This window comes from Hypanus sabinus, chromosome 26, assembly GCF_030144855.1.
Source record: "Hypanus sabinus isolate sHypSab1 chromosome 26, sHypSab1.hap1, whole genome shotgun sequence".
In the NCBI taxonomy this organism is placed as follows: Eukaryota; Metazoa; Chordata; class Chondrichthyes; order Myliobatiformes; family Dasyatidae; genus Hypanus; species Hypanus sabinus.
Genome location: NC_082731.1, coordinates 41,214,942 through 41,235,330, shown reverse-complemented (window position 1 = coordinate 41,235,330; position 20,389 = coordinate 41,214,942). Strand labels below are relative to the sequence as shown.

Here is a 20,389-nt window from a genome sequence, read left to right as displayed (position 1 = left end):
TGAGAGAACACGTGGTTATTTCAGTTACTGTCACCTTCCTGTCAGCTTGAACCAATCTGGCCACTCTCCTCTGACCTCGCTCATTGCCAAGGCATTTTCACACCATTCTCTGTAAGCACCAGTGCAATATTGTTTACTTCCACCATCCTCTGTAAACTTTAGTGACTGTTGTGCGTGAAAATCCCAGGAGATCAGCAGTTTCTCAGATACTCAAACCACCAGCAAAGTCAATTAGATCACCTTTTTTCCCCATTCTGATGCTGGGTGACAACTGAACCTCTTGACCATGTCTGCATGCTTTTATGCACTGAGCTGCTGGCATGTGATTGGCTGATTAGATATTTGCACTAACGAGTGGGTGTACCTAATAAAGTGCCCATTGAATGCACGTCATGTTGTTTTGTGACCGCAGTGTGGAATGATACATAATATAAATGATAATAAGAAATATATATATAGAAGTCTTAGTTACCAAAACCACAGTGCCTCTAACTATCCCTGTGACTAATTCTTGGAGGGAGTTTTGTGAGTTTTACACCAGGTCACTGTCCGCCTCAATTCCATAAGATCATAAGATATAGGAGCAGAATTAGGCCATTCAGCCCATCGAGTCTGCTCCACCATTCAATCATGGCTGATCTTTTTTTCCCCTCCTCAGCCCCACTCCCCAGCCTTCTCCCCGTAATCTTTGATGCCATGTCCAATCAAGGACCTATCAATATCTGCCTTAAACACACCCAACGACCCAGCCTCCACAGCTGCCTCTGGCAACAAATTCCACAAATTCACCACCCTCTGGCTAAAGAAATTTTTCTGCATCTCCATTTTAAATGGATGCCCCACTATCCTGAGGCTGTGCCCTCTTGTCGTAGACTCTCCCACCATGGGAAACATCCTTTCCACATCTACTCTCTCTAACATTCAAAGGTTTTCAATGAGATTCCCCCCTCATCCTTCTGAATTTTGGTGAGTACGAACCCAGAGCCGTCAAAAGTTCTTCGTACGATAACCATTTCATTCCCGGACGTGTGGTCACCCGCCGGAATTTCCTGTTGGCACCGGTATCGTAACGATTAACATGAAACCATTACGGCTTGGGGTGTCGGATTTCAGCATTCAATTCTGGTGGCATCTGCAAGTCGGTCTCCTCCGGGTGCTCTGGTTTCCTCCCAGAGTCCAAAGATGTACCGGTTGGTAAGGTAGTTGGTCATTGTGAGCTGCTCCGTGATTAGGACAGGGTTAAATGTGTGGGCTGCTCCTTGGGCCGGAAGGCTCCGTTCTGCCTTGCATCGCTAAATAAATAAATTTAGAAAAGCAGCTCCAGTAACTGAACCGAAAACACCCAGCAAATCTGTCTAGATTTGTTGAAAAAAAAAGATCGTTTCCAGATGTTCATTCTGGAGATACACAACGTCGCAAAGTGAGGGGGTTGAGGTCAGTTTGGGGTTAGTGTTTGATTTCTGTGCCTTGAAATTCCTCCTGATAGATTTTCCCACATGGGATCCCTGTCAGGAACACTGATGTCCGACCAGCAACACGCACACAAGATGCCGGAGGAGCTCAGCGGGTCAGGCAACATCCACGGGAAAGGATAAACAGTCGATGTTTCAGGCCTAGGCCCTTCATCATCGTGAAGGAAGATGCTAGAATAAAGTGGTGGGGGGGGGGTGGGAAGGGAAGGAGGATAGCTGGAGGGTGAAAGGTGAAGCCAGGTGGGTGGGAAAGGTCAAGGGCTGGAGAGGAAGGAATCTGACAGGAGAGGAGAGTGGACCATTGGAGAAAGGGAAGGAGGAGGGGACCCAGGAGGAGGTAGGTGAGAGTGGGGAATAGAGGATGGTGAGGGGGGGGAGTGTGGATTATTTTACGGGGAGGGGAAATCAATATTCATGCCATCAGGGTGGAGGTTCCCAAGATGGGATTTGTGGTGTTGCTCCTCCACCCCGAGGGTGGCCTCTTCTTGGCATAAGGAGGTTATAGACTGACACTGATTGTTTATCGATTTAGTTCCAGCTTTCAGTCAGCTTTCTTCCCCTATTTCCCTGAGTTTCAGGTTTTCATTTTGCTTTGTCTGCCTCTATAATTATCTTGGCTTCTCACATCTGGCTTGTTTCATTCCTCTCTGCATTCCTCACTCCATCTCGCTGTCAGTGTCACTTCCTCTGCTTAGAACCAGAATCAGGGTTAATATCACTGGAATATGTTGTGAAATTCATTGTTAAGCAGCAGTAGTGCCTATTAATAAAAACTGTGAATTACAGTATATATAAAAGTGAGGTAGTGTTCATGGGTTCAATGTCCATTCAGAAATCAGACATCAGGGGGGAAGAAGCTGTTCCTGAATTACTGAGTGTGTGCCTTCAGGCTCCTGTACCTCCTCCCTGATGGTAGCAATGAGAAGAGGGGATGTCCTGGGTGATGGGGTCCTTAGTGATGGATGCTGCCTTTTTTGAGGATGTCCTGGGTTCTACGGAGGCTGGGACCCAGATGGAGCTGACAGAATTCACAACTTTCTGCAACTTATTTTGATCCTGTGCAGTAGTCCCCTCCTTCCCCCCAGACGGTGACGCAGCCAGTTAAAATGCTCTCCACAGTATATCTGTAGAAGTGTCGCCCCTTATCTCTTTGTTTTCCTGTCTCCTGGCCTTCCTGCCTAATTATCCCCATTTTCCTCTCCTTTTACCTCTTTAATTTGTTTGTTCTTTGCATAAACGCGTTAGAAATAACACCACCGCAAACCAGAGAAAGACTCGTGTTCTGCTTGGGTTCTCCACAGCAAAACAGTCCAAGCATTAGATTCTGCAGTTTCAGGAGGTGTGCTGCCCCCTCCATCCCCTTTCTCCCCCCTTCTAACCCGTTCCTGCCCCTCTTCTACCAAAGGAGGTGTAAGGCACTCCTTCCCTCCGCTAGGCTGCAGGTCACCCTTGGACAAGTTGTAGCACCTGCTTAGCCCCCGATCAGGGTCACATGAAGCCAAGGGGGCAGGTGGTGAACATCACAAGTCCTGGTTTCGTGACCGCTGATGCCAGGCAGACCATCTCCGAAGAGTATTGATAACAGCCAGAAGAAGGCAATTGCAAGACACCTGTATAACAAAAAAAAAAATCACCAATAACCATCGTGGGCATGGAAAGACCATGATTGCCCAAATCATACAACTTTCTAAATTGGAGAAAGGCCAATTTTGACAGTATCAGAAATGATCTGGCAAGTGTGGATTGGGACTGGCTGTTTTCTGGCAAAGGTGTACTTGGAAAATGGGAGGCCTTCCAAAGTGAAATTTTGAGAGTCCGGAACTTGTATGTGCTTGTCAGAAAACAGGGTCGGAACATTGGTTTTCAATTGGTTTTCAGAGAAAAAGGAGGTGCAAAGTGGGTATGGACAAGTGTCCAGTCAAGTCACTTGTATTGTCATTTTGACCATAACTGCTGGTACAGTACAGAGTAAAAATGAGACAACGTTTTTCAGGACCATGGTGTTACATGACACAGTACAAAAACTAGACTGAACTACGTAAAAAAACAACACAGAGAAAAAACACAACTACACTAGACTACAGACCTACCCAGGACTGCATAAAGTGCACAAAACAGTGCAGGCATTACAATAAATAATAAATAGGACAATAGGGCAGTAAGGTGTCAGTCCAGGCTTCGGGTATTGAGAGTCTGATAGCTTGGGAGAAGAAACTGTTACTTAGTCTGGCTGTGAGAGCCCGAATGCTTCAGAGCCTTTTCCCAGACGGCAGGAGGGAGAAGAGATTGTATGAGGGGTGAGTGGGGTCCTTCATAATGCTGTTTCCTTTGCGGATGCAGCATGTGGTGTAAATGTCCGTGATGGCGGGAAGAGAGACCCCGATGATCTTCTCAGCTGACCTCACTATCCGCTGCAGGGTCTTGCGATCCGAGACGGTGCAATTTCCGAACCAGGCAGTGATGCAGCTGCTCAGGATGCTCTCGATACAACCCCTGTAGACTCTGTAGTGAGGTGCTTATGGAGTATAAGAAATGCAAAAGAATGCTTAAACGACTCAGGAAGGCTAAACGAAGGAATGAAGTTGCTCTAGGAGGCAAGGTGAAGGAGAATGCTAAGGGATTCTACGGATATGTTCAGAGCAAAAGGATTGCAAGGGACGAAATTGGTCCCCTGGAAGATCAGAATGGTAATCCATGAGTGGAGTCAGAACAGATGGGGGAGATATTAATTGCATTCTTTGCATCTGTGCTTACTCAGGAGATGGACGCAGTGTCTATAGAACTGAGGCTAAGTGGCCTCAACTTTGTACAGATTACTGAAGAGGAGGTGTTTGCTACCCTGAGGCAAATCAGGGTGGATTAATCCCCAGGGCCTGACAAGGTGCTCCCTTGGACCTCCTGGGAGGCAAGTGTATAAACTGCCGGGGCCCTTCAGAGATATTTAAATCATTCTTAGTGACAGGGGTGGTTCCAGGGGATTGAAGGATAAACCGCTGTTTAAAAAAGTCTCCAAACATAAACCAGGAAATTATAGGCCGGTGAGCCAGTTGTGGGAAAGTTATCGGAAGGTATTCTAAGGGACTGGATATGTGAGAATTTGGATAGACATGGACTGATTAAGGATAGTCAGCGTGGCTTTGTGTGTGGTACATCATGTCTAATGAAGCTTATAGAGTTTTTTAGGTAAGTTGTGGCCTAGTGGATAAGGCATCGGTCTAGTGATCTGAAGGTCGCTGTTTCGAGCCTCAGCTGAGGCAATGTGTTGTGTCCTTGAGCAAGGCACTGAACCACACGTTGTTCTGCGACGACACCGGTGCCAAGCTGTATGGGTCCTAGTGCCCTTCCCTTGGACAACATCGGTGGTGTGGAGAGGGGAAGGCCTGCAGCTTGGGCAACTGCTGGTCTCCCATGCAACCCTGCCCAGGCCTGTGCGCCCTGGAAACCTTCCAAGGCGCAAATCCGTGGTCTCACAAGACTAACGGATGCCTATCAGGAAAGTGGATGAAGGCAAGCCAGTGGATATTGTCTACAGGGACTTTGGTAAGGCATTTGACAAGCTCCCTCATGGGAGCTGGTCAAGAAGGTTCAGTCAGGCATAGGCTTCATGGGAGAAGCCAGAGTCGTAGATAGTTGCCTCTCTAACTGTAGGCCCATGATTAGTAGTGTGCCACAAGGATTGGTGTTGTTTGTCATCTATATCAATGATCTGGATGATAATGTGGTTAACTGGATCAGCAAGTCTGCTGCTGACGCCAAGATTGGGGGTGTAGTGGACAGCGAGGAAGGCTAACATTGATCTGCACCAGCTGGAGAAACGGACTGAAAAATGGCAGATGGAATTGAGTGCAGGCAAGTGCAAGGTTTTGCAAGTGACCCGAAACTTTGACTGACCACTTCCCTTCACGAATGCTGCCTGACCCACTGAGTCAGTCCAGCATTTTGTTTGTTGCCGTGATTCCAGCATCTGCTGCCTCTTGTATCTCCAAAACAAAAAGAATTCCCAGGTGATGTGGGAACACCACAGAAGGCGCTACAGAAATACAAATCTGTCTTCCTCTCTCAGCCGTTCACGGAATGGTTTCAATTGGCTGCACGGTGGCGTAGTGGCGGGCACAACCCTTTACAGTTCCAGCAACCCAGGTTCAATCCCCGCCAATGCCTGTGAGGAGTTTGCACGTTCTCCCTCCAGTTTCCTCCGGGTGCACCGGTTTCCTCCCACAGTCCGAAGACATTCTGGTTGGTAGGATAATTGGTCATTGTAAATTGTCCTGTGATTAGGCTAGGGTCAAACTGGTGGCTATAAAGACTGGAAGGGCCAGCAAGGCCTGTTCAATATTGGATTGATATATAGATGAGTAAATAAGCTTTGCTCCTGACCCCTAAGTACACTGGGTCAAACACAGTTCAGTTCAGTCACAGAGGTATTGAAGTTAAAGGGGTATCTGGGCACAGGGGTGGGACAAACCAGACACAATGATACTGAACAGTAGAGCAGGCTTGACAGGCCGAGGCCCATTCCTGCTCCACCTACTGAAAGATTCCTGCACTCCCGGAGACCGTTGAGGTGCGATGTCAGTTCGCGCTCTCGAGTCTGCAGTGGATGTAAAAGATGCCTTGGTGAAACTAGCCCCGACAGTCCAGTACCACATTGTTACACAGAGATAGGCCCGTCCCTACCAGGTCTGCCATTTTGGACACTGAGGGACCATCCCCACCAGCCTCATGAAGCCCAGCAAAGCCTGAAGGTCTTTGATGGAGATGCTGGAGGTATCTCTGTGTGGACTGGTCGGGGAGAGCACATGATACCGCCGACCGGATCTGCTCACACTCCACGCGACTGCTACAAGTTGATGTTTGAGCCACGCCTTTAACACGCTGATTTTTTCTCTCTCTCTACAACCCCCCTTCCCTTCCACTCCCCCACCCACCATCTTCCTCCACCTTCTTCTCTGCCTCCTTCCACCCCTCTCCCCCCCTGCTCCTTCCTGCAGGCTTCTATGAGCTCAGCGAGGGCCCGTCCCCCGCGCTCTCCGACTCCTCCGCCTCCATCTTTGCTGAGTGCTTCCCCAGCTTTCATTCTGCTGCGTGCAACTACCCGCGGCTTGGCTTGGCTGACGCTCGCATTAATTATGCAAATGAACGACCCAAATCATTAGGTAGGTGTGCACCCAGGCAACAGCGGAGGAGAGTTGAGGATGTCCCTCGGAGGAATTGTATTAACGCCCAGTAGTGGGAGGACATTTATTGAGGATTTTTTTGCAATACTTTTTAAAAAGTTGGTATTAAACTTCAAAACTTAAAAGTTCAAAGTAAATTTATTATCACAGTACATTGGAGTCACCATTAAGTACCCTGAGATTTTTTTGCGGGCATTCACAGTAAACACAATGAAAGACCGTGCCCAAGAGGATGGACGGACAGCCAACGTGCAGGTGACAATAAATTGACCAAATACAAAAAGAAAAATAATAATAAATAAATATTGAGCGCAAGAGCCCTTGAAAGTGAGTCCATAGGTTGTGGCAACAGTTCAGTGTTGAGTTGAGTGAAGTTATCCCCTCTGGTTCAGGAGCTTGATGGTTGAGGGGTGGTCAGTGTTCCTGACCCCTGTGATGTAGGTCCTGAGGCCCCTGTACCTCCTTCCTAAAGGCAGCTGTCAGAAGAAGGCATGTTTTGTACGGAAGAAGCCTGCTTCTCCCGCTCCCTCAGGGAGAGTATCCCAGATTGTAAACCAAACTTTCCTCCCCACTCCTAACTTAACTTCAGTGAGTGCAGAGTCCCAGGGACCCACAGCACAGAAACAGGTTCTTCGGTCTAGCAAATCTGCACCAGCCATCAGCTCACACTTCCACTCATCTCCTAGTTCCCCCTGCCATCCCATCCACTCCCCACCCCCCCCCCCCGCCGATTCCACCAATCACCTATACCCCAGGATCAATTCACAGTGGCTAATTATCAACCCACTCGACTTTGGGATGTAGGGGGAGGCCCGGAGCACCCATGGGAAACCGGAGGGAGAACGTGCAAACTCCACGCAGAAAGCGCCGGAGGTCAGGGTCGTACCCTGGACTCTGGTCGGGCAACGCGCTCTACCGCAGCATTGCCTTAAATGGTTCCCAGTCCATCCAATATCTTACCATAGTGAATGTTTCTCCCTCAGCCTCCTACAGAACGAATCAAATGCTACGTTTCGACTCCAAACGTTGGTGGCTCCTGCACCCAGCCCATCGCTCGATCTGCTGCTTCAGATATCTGCCGTCTCTTTCGTCTGTAGATATTAATGCTTGTTACTTCCTTACTGATCATTACGTTGCTGGTGTTTGGGGCAGCAGTGAATGTCCGTCCTCCATCTCCGGCGGTGTTCAGGGCTTCCTTCATCGTGTCAGTAGCTTCCTCTCGGTTTTCACTCCCGTCAGTCATGCAAGTCCCGGGCGGAGACTCAGGAATACCGTCGCACTCAGATGTAGAAGGATTCTTCATTGCTGTTTCCATAAAGGTTTTGTTTGACCAGTCAGGGTCGTTAGCCCTGAGACGAACCTGGAGGACCGGTGGACCACTCTCAGTCTGGCCTCTGCCCTTTGACCTGTTAGGCATGGGTGACCCTACCAACGGCCAAAGCATAAAGCCCTGACTCCAGCCAACATAGCTCTCCGGGTCACTAAGCCATGTGACTAAACCCAGTGACGAGGAGGTTACCCTTGTGAGACCGACCTCATATAGACTGGCAGGAGCCTGTGCAATGCTCATGGACTTACAGCACAGAAACAGCACTTTCTGCCCATCTCCACCGTGCTGACCACCAAGCACCCATTGACCAGAATGTGGCGGAATGCCTTCTATGCCCTGGCAATCCAAGGGTCCATTGTGGAAGTGTCTCCCTCTGTCACACTTTCAGGCTCTGGATTCCAGATTCCGCCCACCGCCTGCCTCAAATCCCCACTAACGCTCTGCCCCTTGCTATTAATCTGTGCCCTGCGGCGAAACCCACTTCCGCGGTGGAGAAAAGTCGGGCCGCATGGTTAAGGCGTTGGACTATTCCCCACGTGGGTCCGAGCCCTGCTCGCAGGGCTCACAGCACAGCCAAAAACATCTTGGGGTGTAGCGGTTAGTGCAACACGAGCACTAAGGATTCAGTTCCCAGCGTTGTCTGTAAGGAGCTGGTATGTTCTTCTCCATCACCACGCGAATTTCCTCCGGGTGCTCTGGTTTCCTCCCACAGTCCAAAGAGGTACCGGTGGGTAGGTTAATTGGTCATTGTAAATTGTCCCAAATTGTCTAATTGATTAGACGTGGGTTAAGCTGGGGGATTGCTGGACAGCACAGCTCGAAGGGCTGGAAGGGCCTATTCTGAACTGCATCTCAATAAACACATAAATAAGTATCTTCTTTATGGGCTATCTTCCTTCGGACACTTGATCCCAGCAACGTCCTCGGGAAACCGCGTCCTTGCTGTACTGAGGTGACCTCAATGTGGGTACCTCAACACAGTCAACTGGGTAGTCAGGAGACGTACAATTGTGGACCAATTCATGGTGGCCTCCTCAGGTAGCTCCTGCTTTGTTTGAGGTCCTGTGCCAGCGAGTTCACTGGGATTCAGACATGGGAACACGAGGAGTTCCTTGCTGGGTCCTTCGCTTCACGAAATTGTGGTTGGCTGCACCTTAACTCCTTGGATCCTTTACCCAGAACAACTTCAGGAACATTTGGATCGAATTCACTGTTGGCGGATGTTATGATGTCATGTGACTCACTGTGCTATGTGCACAGCTAGTGGCTTGTTTACTAATACTGAAGGCGTATAACTCTACTTCCTCTCCATCAGCACTACGGTGTCAAACCCCGATGCTGTAACACACCCCAGAGGCGTATACTTGTTGTTCAGTTTGTTTTGTCCCTGCTCTGGTATATTTGTCGGGATAGAGTAGAGGGAGCTTCATTCAGGGTCTTGATTGGAATGTGTGCTGGGACAGTGTAGAGGGAGCTTCACTCTGTATCTAACCCGTGCTGTCCCTGTCCTGGGAGTGTGTGATGGGACAGTGTGGAGGGAGCTTCACTCTGTATCTAACCCGTGCTGTCCCTGACCTGGGAGTGTGTGATGGGACAGTGTAGAGGGAGCTTCACTCTGTATCTAACCCGTGCTGTCCCTGTCCGGGGAGTGTGTGATGGGACAGTGTAGAGGGAGCTTCACTCTGTATCTAAACTGTGCTATCCCTGTCCTGGGAGTGTGTGATGGGACAGTGTAGAGGGAGCTTCACTCTGTATCTAACCCGTGCTGTCCCTGTCCTGGGAGTGTGTGATGGGACAGTGTGGAGGGAGCTGCACTCTGTATCTAACCTGTGCTGTCCCTGTCCTGGGAGTGTGTGATGGGACAGTGTAGAGGGAGCTTCACTCTGTATCTAACCCGTGCTGTCCCTGTCCGGGGAGTGTGTGATGGGACAGTGTAGAGGGAGCTTCACTCTGTATCTAAACTGTGCTGTCCCTGTCCTGGGAGTGTGTGATGGGACAGTGTAGAGGGAGCTTCACTCTGTATCTAAACTGTGCTGTCCCTGTCCTGGGAGTGTGTGATGGGACAGTGTAGAGGGAGCTTCACTCTGTATCTAACCCGTGCTGTCCCTGTCCTGGGAGTGTGTGATGGGACAGTGTAGAGGGAGATTCACTCTATCTAACCCGTGCTGTCCCTGTCCTGGGAGTGTGTGATGGGACAGTGTAGAGGGAGATTTACTCTGTATCTAACCCATGCTGTCTCTGCCCTGAGAGTGATGACTGCACTCTAACATTGAGTATTGATTATTTTTTCCAGCCGAGCCCCTGCACACGGACCAGGACGAGAGCCTGAGCTATGCCGACAGCGATTATGTCTCCTCGGTGCCCCGCTCCTTCTCGGCAACCCACTCGGAGTCACTGGAAGCTCTGGCGGACATGCGGTCGAAGCACCCGTCGGACCTGATGACCCGCGACAACCTTGAGCTCTTCCCCTACCCCGGCCCCCTCCACGCCATGGCCGTACAGAACCCCCTACTCGGCCAAGGCCTGCGGGCAAGCAGCGAGGAGAAGCCCTTCTCACCCACCTCCTTCCTGGGCGCTTACAGGCTGGACGGTGATGGGGAATTGTTCTTTGGCTCTGAGGCCGAGCTGGCCCAAGGCCTGGAGCCTGTCCAGTCGAAGAGGCTGGAGAACTACATCACGGGCCTGGTCCACAAAAGGGTGTACCCGGTCCGCTCGAACAAGCCGAGGACGAGCCTAGCAGCGGACCCCACCAAGGGCCTGATTCGCCAAAGCAGCCTGTGCCAGAGGAACACGGAGCCTGCCAGCCCACAGAGTCCCGGCCGCGAGCAGGTGTATCCCTCGTCTGAGAGGGCAAAGATCTCCAGTTCCCACAGCTTCGACGGCAGCCTGCCCACTGCAAAATACAGGCCCTTGTGGAACACAGGCGGGGACCAGTCGTCGGCCAAGAAAATCCTCCCGGGATGTCAGGCCTCGGACAGCTTCACCGGCGCTGCTCCAAAGCCGAAGGAAGAGGCCCAACACTCCCAGAGCCTGAGGAAACAGGTCAGGCTCATGACGAATACTCCACCCATGAGGCCAACCTCGCTGGAGTACCACGACTTGAATTACCACCCGGCCTTGCGGGCCTCCCCTCAGGAGAGCTATTACCAGAATGTGTACTCACTAGATGAAGGGCCCCGGGCCTTTCCACCCACCCGGGCCAACTCGGTGGAAGTCCAGTCGCCGCCTTTCGAGCAACGCATTGCCGCAGGGCCTGAGGTCCGAGAGAAGAGGTCGCCCATCCGGGGGCTCGACGACGGGGCCTACCAGATGGTCAACGCACAGTACATCCCGGGCAAGCAGCCGTACCGAGGGCCAGGGGGCCGGGCCAAGGCCGCCATGCTCAGCAAGTGCCGCTCGGCCGACATGTCGCCCGAGGCAGCTCCCCCTGGCTTCAGAGAGAAGGGCAAGGCCCCGGGCAAGAAGTGCCGCTTCAGTGAGGAGGCGGAGGCCGCCAGGCGGAGCGGTCGCAAGCCGTCGCCACGGGCCAAGAAGACGTCCCGCTCCAACTCGGAGAACAGCCTGCTGCACCGGCAGAGCTCAGCCGGCGGCAAGTACAATACGGTGGAGCGGGACGAAGGCCGCTCGCTGCGGTCCAGGCGTCACCCCGGCGGCGGCGGCGGCTACCGGCGCTGGCGGTCGACAGCGGAGATCAGCCAGGAGGAGGCCACGGTCGCGGCCGCAGAGCCTTACGCGCCCGGGGAGGGCCAGCGGCGGCTCAGGAGATACCAGAGGGCGGCCGGCCACCAAGCTGGCAGCGACTCAGAGGGCCGGGCACCTCCCGAGGACGAGGGCCCGGGGCCCAGGGCCTACGGCGCCCACGGCGGCTTCGGCGACAGCGAGTCCAGCCTGAGCGAGGCCGAGTCGCCGGCCTTCAGCACCTGCTCCAGCGAGACGGACGACGAGGGCGGCGGGCTGGTGTGGCCCCAGCAGGTGGCCCCGCAGGCGGCCGGCCGCAGCCCAGCCCAGCCCAAGGTCTTCGTCAAGATCAAGGCCTCCCACGCGCTGAAGAAGAAGATTCTCCGTTTCCGCACCGGCTCCCTCAAGGTGATGACAACTGTGTGAGGGAAAAACGACTCAGGACGTTCCGTCGGCACTTTAAAGCCGTCCTTCACCCCCTCCCCACCCCTACCCTCCCCATTGCAAGTTTATAAGAAGAGGGGACTGGGCCGATAGAGGCGAGAACCCACCGGACACTCTTTATCCGTACCTCCACCTGACGTCCGCAAAGATCTCCTCCCCTTCACCATGATAGAAGCACCTTCCGGAAGCACCGTACGGAACAGAGGGAGACTCCCCCTGCTGCTGCGCCGGACAGAGGCGGAGGGGGGGCACCAGGCCTGGTCTCGTGCCCCATTCTCTGGGGCGAGGGACGAGACTCGAAGCCGCAGCCCCCTGCTGCGTCCCGCCGGAGAGGTGCCCCGAGGAAACTGGGGCCCCCCCACAAGCCGAGGGAGAGCCCTCTGCTTGATGGAATTCCGGTCCGAGGGCCCTGTTCGCCTGGTTCCGCGAACCCACCTCGCGGAGGGGCTGTCCATTCATCCTACGCCGCAGCAACCGTCCACGACTTATTTTACGCAGAGAGTCTTTGGGCGTTTTTGGTGGCAGAAAGCTTTCTAGATCAAGGACTTGGGTTTTGAGTGTCACCTGCTGTTGACACCCCCCACCCCCATCACCCTTGACTGAGGTTCCTGGGCCAATAACACCTCAGTTTCAAATTTCTCGCCCCTGTGGTCAAATCCCTCAGCCACACCTCACCAATCAGATCCAGATTCAGATTGGTTTCGTTGTTCATTTGCTGAAACATACAGTGAAATGTGTCACGACAGACACAAAATGCTGCTGAAGGATCTCAGCAGGCCAGGCAGCATCTATGGAAAAGAGTAAACAGTCGACGTTTCGGGCCGAGACCCTTCATGAATGTGGTACCAGCTGGCAGTGAAGACAGGTTCCCAGGAGGAATACACGTCCTTACCCAGACCCACTACTAGAGTCACGTCTCCCTCCCAGAAACATAACTTCGCCACCAGCTTGAACCACGTTAGCGCAGGGTCTCAGCCAAAACGTCGACTGTGCTTTTTTCCACAGGTGTATTGTGCGTGTTGCTCGGATTTCCATCATCTCCAGACTCTCTCTTGTTCGTGAAGTGAGCCGTCGGCGTCAACAGCCAACACTCCCAAGGGCGTGCTGGGCGGTTGGGAGGCGGGGGCAGCCCGCAAGTGGTCACTGAAAATCCCGGCGTAGGCAGAGCAGGGCCCACGGTGCTCAGCAAGCAACGAGACAACAACAGCAAAACAAACCCCTGTCCTCTCGCTCACACCCACGCACAGACAGGTCTCCTGCGGACCCCAGCCCTCTGCCACCCTCAAAGACCTCTGTGCTCCCCCAATTCTGGGTTCTTAATCGCCTGAATTTCCTGTCACTGTTGGCGGTCCTGTCTGCGCCCTGTCCCCTGGAATTGGCTCCTTGAACTTTGAACTTGCCCCCTTAAGCTGTACCACAGAGACTTGCCTCTTCATCAGCTTCGAGCCCCCTTGTCTCCACGGCCCCTCAGGTGGCTCAGGAATATTTTACCCAGATTCAAACAAGCCCTGTGGATACACGGCAGCCATATGTAACAGATTGCACCAAAGTAGGCTCTGATAATAAACTTGCTTTGAAATTTGAAACTAGGACCCTCGGCCCAACAAGACGTTTGGAGCACCCATTTACACGAGTCCTATTTCATTTTACTTTCCCCCACCTTCTCCCCCACCCCAGATTCCATCACTCGCTGCAAACAAGGGGACGATTTACAGCGGCCATTTATCCTGCCAACCCATGAGTCATTAGAGTGCGGGAGGAAACTGGGGAGCTTGTGCAGTTGCAGGGGGAATAGACACTACCCGATGTCAGGATCTATCCGAGTGTCACGTTACTCCCTCTTTTCTGTTGCCTCGGTTTCGCATTGCTATAGAGCTGAACAGAGCTAACAGGCCTGTCTGCCCGGCGCATACAGGCTGACCAAGGCCCCTTGGTGAGCTGGTCCCATTTTCTTTCAGCCAATCTCAACCTTAAGGAACCGCAGTACATCCGCGGAAACTTGCGACTGTCGACGCACCGAGTCTCCTCAAACTCGGAGTCAAACTTTGCCGCTGTTGTGCCTTCTTTATAATTGGAATATGTTGGCCCCAGGACAGACCTTCAGAGGTGTTGAGACCCAGGAACTTGAAGCTGCTCACTCTTTCCACTGCTGATCCCCCTATCCTGGCAGGTGTGTGTCCCCTTGACCTCTCCTTCCTGAAGTCCACAGTCAATTCCTTGTTCTTACTGACGTTGAGTGCAAGGCTGTTGTTGAAGCACCACTCAACCAGCAGATCCATCTCGCTCCTGTATGCCCCCTTGTCACCACCTGAAGTTCTGCCAACAATGTTTGTGCCACTGGCAAGTTTGTAGATGCCTGTTTGAGCTCTGCTTAGCAACACGGTTGTGGGTTTAGAGAAAGCAGAGCCCCCCCCCCCCCATCCTTGAAGAGTGCCTGAGTTGATTTTCAGCGAGGTGGAGATGCTAGTTCCAATCTGCACAGGCTGTGGGCCTCCCGATGAGGAAACCAAAGGTGCAGTTGCTGGTGATGGCACGCAGGACCAGATTTTGGAGCTCGTTGATTAGAACTGAGGGGAGGATTGTGTTGAACGCAGAGATGTAACTAATAAACAGCAGCATGACATAGGTATTGCCATTGTTCTGGTAATCCAAGGCCAAGCAGAGAGCCAGTGAGATTACATCTGCTTTTGTGGTGATAGGCAAATTGCAGAGGGTCCGGGTTCTTGCTTAGGTGGGAGTTGATTCTAACCATGACCAACGTCTCAAAGCCCTTCACAGCAGTAGATTCGAGCACCACTGTGTGACAAGTCTTCGAGGGAGCTCACCTTGCTCTTGGGCACTGGTATGCTTGAAGCAAGAGGGGAACTCTGACTGCAGCAGTGAGAGATCGAGGATGTCCTTGAACACTCCTGCCGCATGGGTTTTCAGAGCCCTACCGGGTACACCATCAGGGCCTGATGCCTTGCGAGGGTTCACCCTTTTGACAGATGTTCTGACATCAGCCTTAAGGCAGAGATCTCAGGGTCCCCAGATGCTGCAGGGATTTGCACGGGTGTAGTGTTGTTCTCCTTTTCAAAGCGAGCATAAAAGGCGTTGAGCTCAGCTGGGTGTGAAGCTTCAAGGCCATTCATCATGGTAGGTTTTGCTTTGCAGGTGTAGCGTCCGTGCCCCCAACTTACCCCTGTTCGCCTAGGGTAAACTGCTGTCGCCCCGCTAATAGTGCAATACTTCAGTGTAAATATGGAGTAATGCCCCCCCCAGTACACTTGCAACACAAATATCGGACAATACACCAAAGGCGAGTAAATAATTGCAACTTTATAGTTATTTCTTAGTGATGGATTAGTAGATACAGATAACCTAAAGGCTCCAAATCAGTAAGTTTATCAGTTTGTGCACATAATATTTTAATATGTTGGAGCTCATGCCTCCCGTTCCATCCACAACGACCTTCTGAGCCTTTGGCCACCGTCCGAACTGCTGACGTCCAGTATCTGCTGCCCTGGAACCGCTGCCCGCTCCTCACACTTCCTCGCTCGCCTCCCGAAAAAGACCACCAACTCCTGCTCAGCTCACACATACAAGATAGAATAACCATTCTCCATTGGTTAGTTCCCCCCTTATCTGCAGTCATAACCCAAACATTCCAGACACAGAAACTCGTTACACCATTACAGAGAAGCCATTTTGTTAGCCTGAACAGTTGACACCACAGTTAATGGTACTGAAAGCCCTACACAGGAAATAATGGCCTGCAGACTCTGCAAGAGCTGGTGTACATCCAATTCCATCTGTAGCCTCAATTGGAGTTGTTCCTTCAATCCTAAAGCAGCCTTCCACCCTGTGACAGGACAGTGTGGAAGGAGTCTCACCCTGTGCCTGACCCTCGAACTCCAAGGTGAAGTTCAAAGTAAATTTATCATCCAAGTACATCTATGTTACCAAGATACTTGAAATTCACTTCCTTCCAGGCATTTACAAAAAAATAAAGAATTACAATAGATAGTTAAAGAAACGATACATAAACAAAGACTGACTAATAACCAATCTGGAGCAGAGGTCACCCTTCGGTCTACTGTACTCCAGTGGAAACATTTCCAGCCAATCAAATCTCTCCTTATTACTAACTCAAACATGTCCTCCCTTTGAACTGCACACAATATTCCAGGTGAGGTCAAACCAACCAGCTGTAGTGGCGTGCATCCTGCTTTCCCACCAGGGAAAGATCGGAGAGGGGCAAATTCCCGCCACCATCCCACCCGTTCCACCTCCAATTCATTCCCCCAGCAATCCCTGGTGCGGGAGCTGGGAGGTGGTGAACTTCTGGCGTGGGATACCCATCCATCTCTTGACTGTGGAAGCCCTGCGCCAAGCGGGAGGTGCGGTGTTGGGGGATCCCCACCCCTCGCCGCATTCCCTCAGAAAGTCCTGCTGGGCAGAGACTACGAGCAGACAGCTGGAGTTTGCTTCCCGCTTTCTTTTTCACTTATCCTGTGCCACACACCGTTGACCAAGTGGCCTTCTTACCCATGGGGTTCGAGGGAACCGGATCACCCGGAGGAAACCCACGCGGTCACGGGGAGAACGTACAAACAGACAGCGGTGGGAATTGAACCCGGACTGCTGGTGCCATCTTGGCATTACGCTCATCGCTCTGCTATCGTGTCACTGCTAATATCTTGAGTGAGAATCCTCACTAAATCGCAAGGACTCCAGGAACCCGCAGTCAAGTACCATGCAGGCGACGGACAGGAGAGAACCTGCAGACGCTGGAAATCTGAGCAACACACACAAAATGCCGGAGGAACCCAGCAGGCCAGGCAGCATCTGTGGAAAGAAACGTTCAGTGGACGTTTCAGGCCGAGAGCCTTCGGCAGTACTGGTGTAAGTGACACGTCCCAGCTGAGTGGGTGGTGATTTGAGTTGGAGGGGAGGGGTTGGATTGACTGGGGGGGGGGGTGAGGTGGGTAGGAATCACAGGATTGACCCCCCTCACCCCCAACGTGAATATGATGTGGGCGATCGTGGTCTCATGGTCCCCTTCCTCTGGGCAGTGTCTTTACAAGATGGGTTACACCACCCCCCAACCCACCCCCGTCCCCCAGCCGTTATCGATACTCTGGCGTCAGTGGTTGCATAACCAGGACTTGTGCTCGTACGTCCATCCACCACGTGACCCTGATCAGGGGAAGTCTAAGCAGGTGCTACACCTTACCCAAGAGTGGGGAAGGGGTTCCTTACACCTCCTTTGGTATCTTCAACCCGCAACCCAATAGGACACGGCACGTAAAGGTGACGGTGGTGACGAGCACGAATTTTGGGCTTTGGTAACTGCCTCGTAACCCGTGCTCGATGGATTGTGATTTGAAATGTTGTATATATGTATTCTTTAAGAGTTTTGTCAACTAGTTTCGTAGTAAGTAACCTACACATGGGGTATATAGGAAGCTGTTGATAGGCCATGGGATTTGGGTAATACTGGCTGGTTTGCAATGCAGAGGGTCCCACTCTACATTGAAAGAGGCTTCCTTTCATTCCTTCCAGCATACTGGGCCGCTGATGTTGGGATTACAGTGACACAAGCACATTTGCCTCAGTTTTGCAAAGGTGCTGGACATACATGTGACGAAAATAAATGTCTGCCAGCACCCATGGGTGCAAGGGGAGGAAGACCAAGGGCGCGAGCTTAACTGCAAATGGACCAAATGACCTCCTCATACATTTTTGATGACTCTGTTTTTTGTGTGGGTTGGGGTAGTATCCTTCGTGTCCGGGAGAGCTGGGGACCTGCTATCCTTATTCCCATTTATTTCCTCACAACAGAAAAGGCCCTTCAGCCCATCGAGTCCGTGCCTGCTCTCAGGGTGATCCCATCCTCCGTTCCCCTGCCTGCAACCTATTCTCCCCACTCCATCTGATCCTCACACTGGCCCTTGACATCAGGGGCAACTTACTGATTAGCCCACTGGCACGTGCGTGTTTGCAAGGTGGGAGGAAAGCGGGGTGGGGGGGGGTTAACCCACGTGGCCACGTGTGTTTCCTCCGGGTGCTCTGGTTTCCTCCCACAGTCCAAAGACGTACCGGTTGTCATTGTAAATTGTCCCGTGATTAGGCCAGGGTTAAATTGGGGGCGGCGTGGCTCCAAGGGCCTATTCTGCACAGTATCTGAATAAAAAAAACAAATAAACAAACATCCCCACTCCCCCCTCACCTGGTCTCACCTGTTACCTGCAGAAGTGACTAGGTGCCATTAGCATAATTAATTCGGCACTGTGTCTTGGGTCAAAGGGCCTGCTTGTGCCGCATAATTAATTGTTCCATTAGCATAATTAATTTGGCACTGTGCCTAGGGTCAAAGGTCCTCCTTGTGCCACATACTTCCAGACCCCACAATGGTGATGACCAAAGCAGGCACATTCTCCATGGCAACACACACAAAACGCTGAGGGGACTTATCAAGCCAGGCAGAATCTAAGGAGAAGAATAAATAATCGATGTTTCAAGCCGAGACCTCAGAACGTCGACTGCTTGTTCTCCTCCGCAGACGCTGCCCGGCCTGCTGAGCGCTTTGTGAGTCTCTCACATCAACCGCAGCTCAAGCTCTGAAAGAGGCGGAGGTCACGCACTCCCCACTCCCCTTTCTGGACAGGAACTTCAACTTGGGGAAAGGAGGCATTGCTCTCAGAGGCATTATGGGGACACTCCAAATTTACCTTTCAAAAGGGCAAGAGGATGGGCTTTCCCCCTTTTGGGTCAGATGGCAATACTACCCAATGCCATGGAGCCATCTCCTCTCCCACTACCAAGGCAAAAATCACCCACACCCTTTCACCGGTCCTGAACCAAGAGAGTAGCAGCTGATCCAGAGACAGGAGGGGACACGCATGGTAATCTGCTTTGACCACCGGTCACTTGGAGAATTTCTTCGCCCAGCAGTCGTTCCTGTCTTTCCACCAAGCCCAACATCCTAAATATTTTTCTTATAAATAATGTTTATACAGAAGCTGTAAAAAGATATCCCACCAGTCCCAATTTTAACATTTCCCGGAGTTGTATTCCCAGGTGATTGCTCTTGGCAGCGAGTCGGAGGTGAACTCCTGAAGATTCCAGGTCGATCCTGGGAAAATTAAAATTCAAACTCCTGCCTCGGACAAGACCTCTGGTCTCCAGGAGCCTGGGAATCTTGGTTCAAACCCGGGGAGGCCAGTGGCTTGTCTGAGCTGTATAGTATTACCTGATGTCACCGTGTCACGGTTGAAAAAGTAGTGTTCATGAAGTACTCAAAGATATTAAAATTTTATCATGAAACTAATACAAAAAAAACTAAAGAGGCTCTGAGTGCTTTATTTGTCTCTAACTTTTATATTCCGTCTTGTGTTCTGTGGACTGTTCTGCATCAACACTAAAGGGGTTTATGTGGGAGTGAGATACAAAGGTTCGACGGGGCAATTTAATGTCAGAGAAATGTAAACAATATACATTTTGAGATGCTTCTTCTTCGCAACAGTCCAGGAAAACAGAGGTGTGCCCCAAAGAATGGACGGCAGTTAAATGTTACAGCCCCAAAGCCCTCCGCCAGCTCCCCTCCCTCCCGTGCGTAAGCGGCAGCAAACCAACGATCCCCCCCCCCCACTGACAAACAAAAACATCGGCACCCACCACCGAGCACTCGAGTGTGGGCAAAGCAGCAGCAAGGACCACTCGTTCACCCGGTATTCGACATATCTAATAAATCTAATAAATAATCATATCTAATCAGGCTAATAAATCCCTGGGTCCAGATGGTCTGCATCCGAGGGTTCTAAAAGAGGTGGCTCAGGAAATTGCGGATGCATTGGTAATCATTTTCCAATGTTCCTTAGATTCAGGATCAGTTCCTGAAGGTTGGAGAGTGGCTAATGTTGTCCCACTTTTCAAGAAGGGAGGGAAGGAGAAAACGGAGAACTATCGTCAGTTGTGGGGAAGATGCTTGAGACCATTATTAAGGACGAAATAGTGGCACATCTAGATGGCAGAAATAGGATTAGGCCGAGCCAGCATGGATTTACCAAGGGCAAATCATGCTTGACTAATCTGTTGGAGTTTTTTGAGGGTGTAACAAGGATGTTAGACGAGGGTAAGCCAGTAGATGTTGTGTACCTAGATTTTCAGAAGGCATTCGATAAGGTGCCACATAGGAGATTGGTGAGTAAAATCAGAGCTCATGGCATTGGGGGCAGGGTTTCAACATGGATAGAAAACTGGTTGGCAGATAGAAAGCAAAGGGTAGCAGTGAATGGGTGTTTCTC

General features: G+C 51.5%; 1 protein-coding gene across 2 annotated transcripts in view; it reads left to right on the top strand.

Moving 5' to 3' along the window:
- Window positions 1–19,054, top strand: part of LOC132381482 (dapper 1-like) — a 105,699-nt gene extending 86,645 nt beyond the window's left edge. The window contains exons 3-4 of one of the 2 annotated variants that reach the window (XM_059950925.1): window positions 6,464–6,628; window positions 10,273–19,054. In XM_059950925.1, coding sequence (XP_059806908.1) covers window positions 6,464–6,628; window positions 10,273–12,083 — 1,976 coding nt within the window. In that variant the 3' untranslated portion in view covers window positions 12,084–19,054. The remainder of the gene's footprint in view (window positions 1–6,463; window positions 6,629–10,272) is intronic. The other variant, XM_059950926.1, reaches the window with a different exon arrangement.
- The last annotated feature ends 1,335 nt before the right edge of the window (window positions 19,055–20,389 follow it).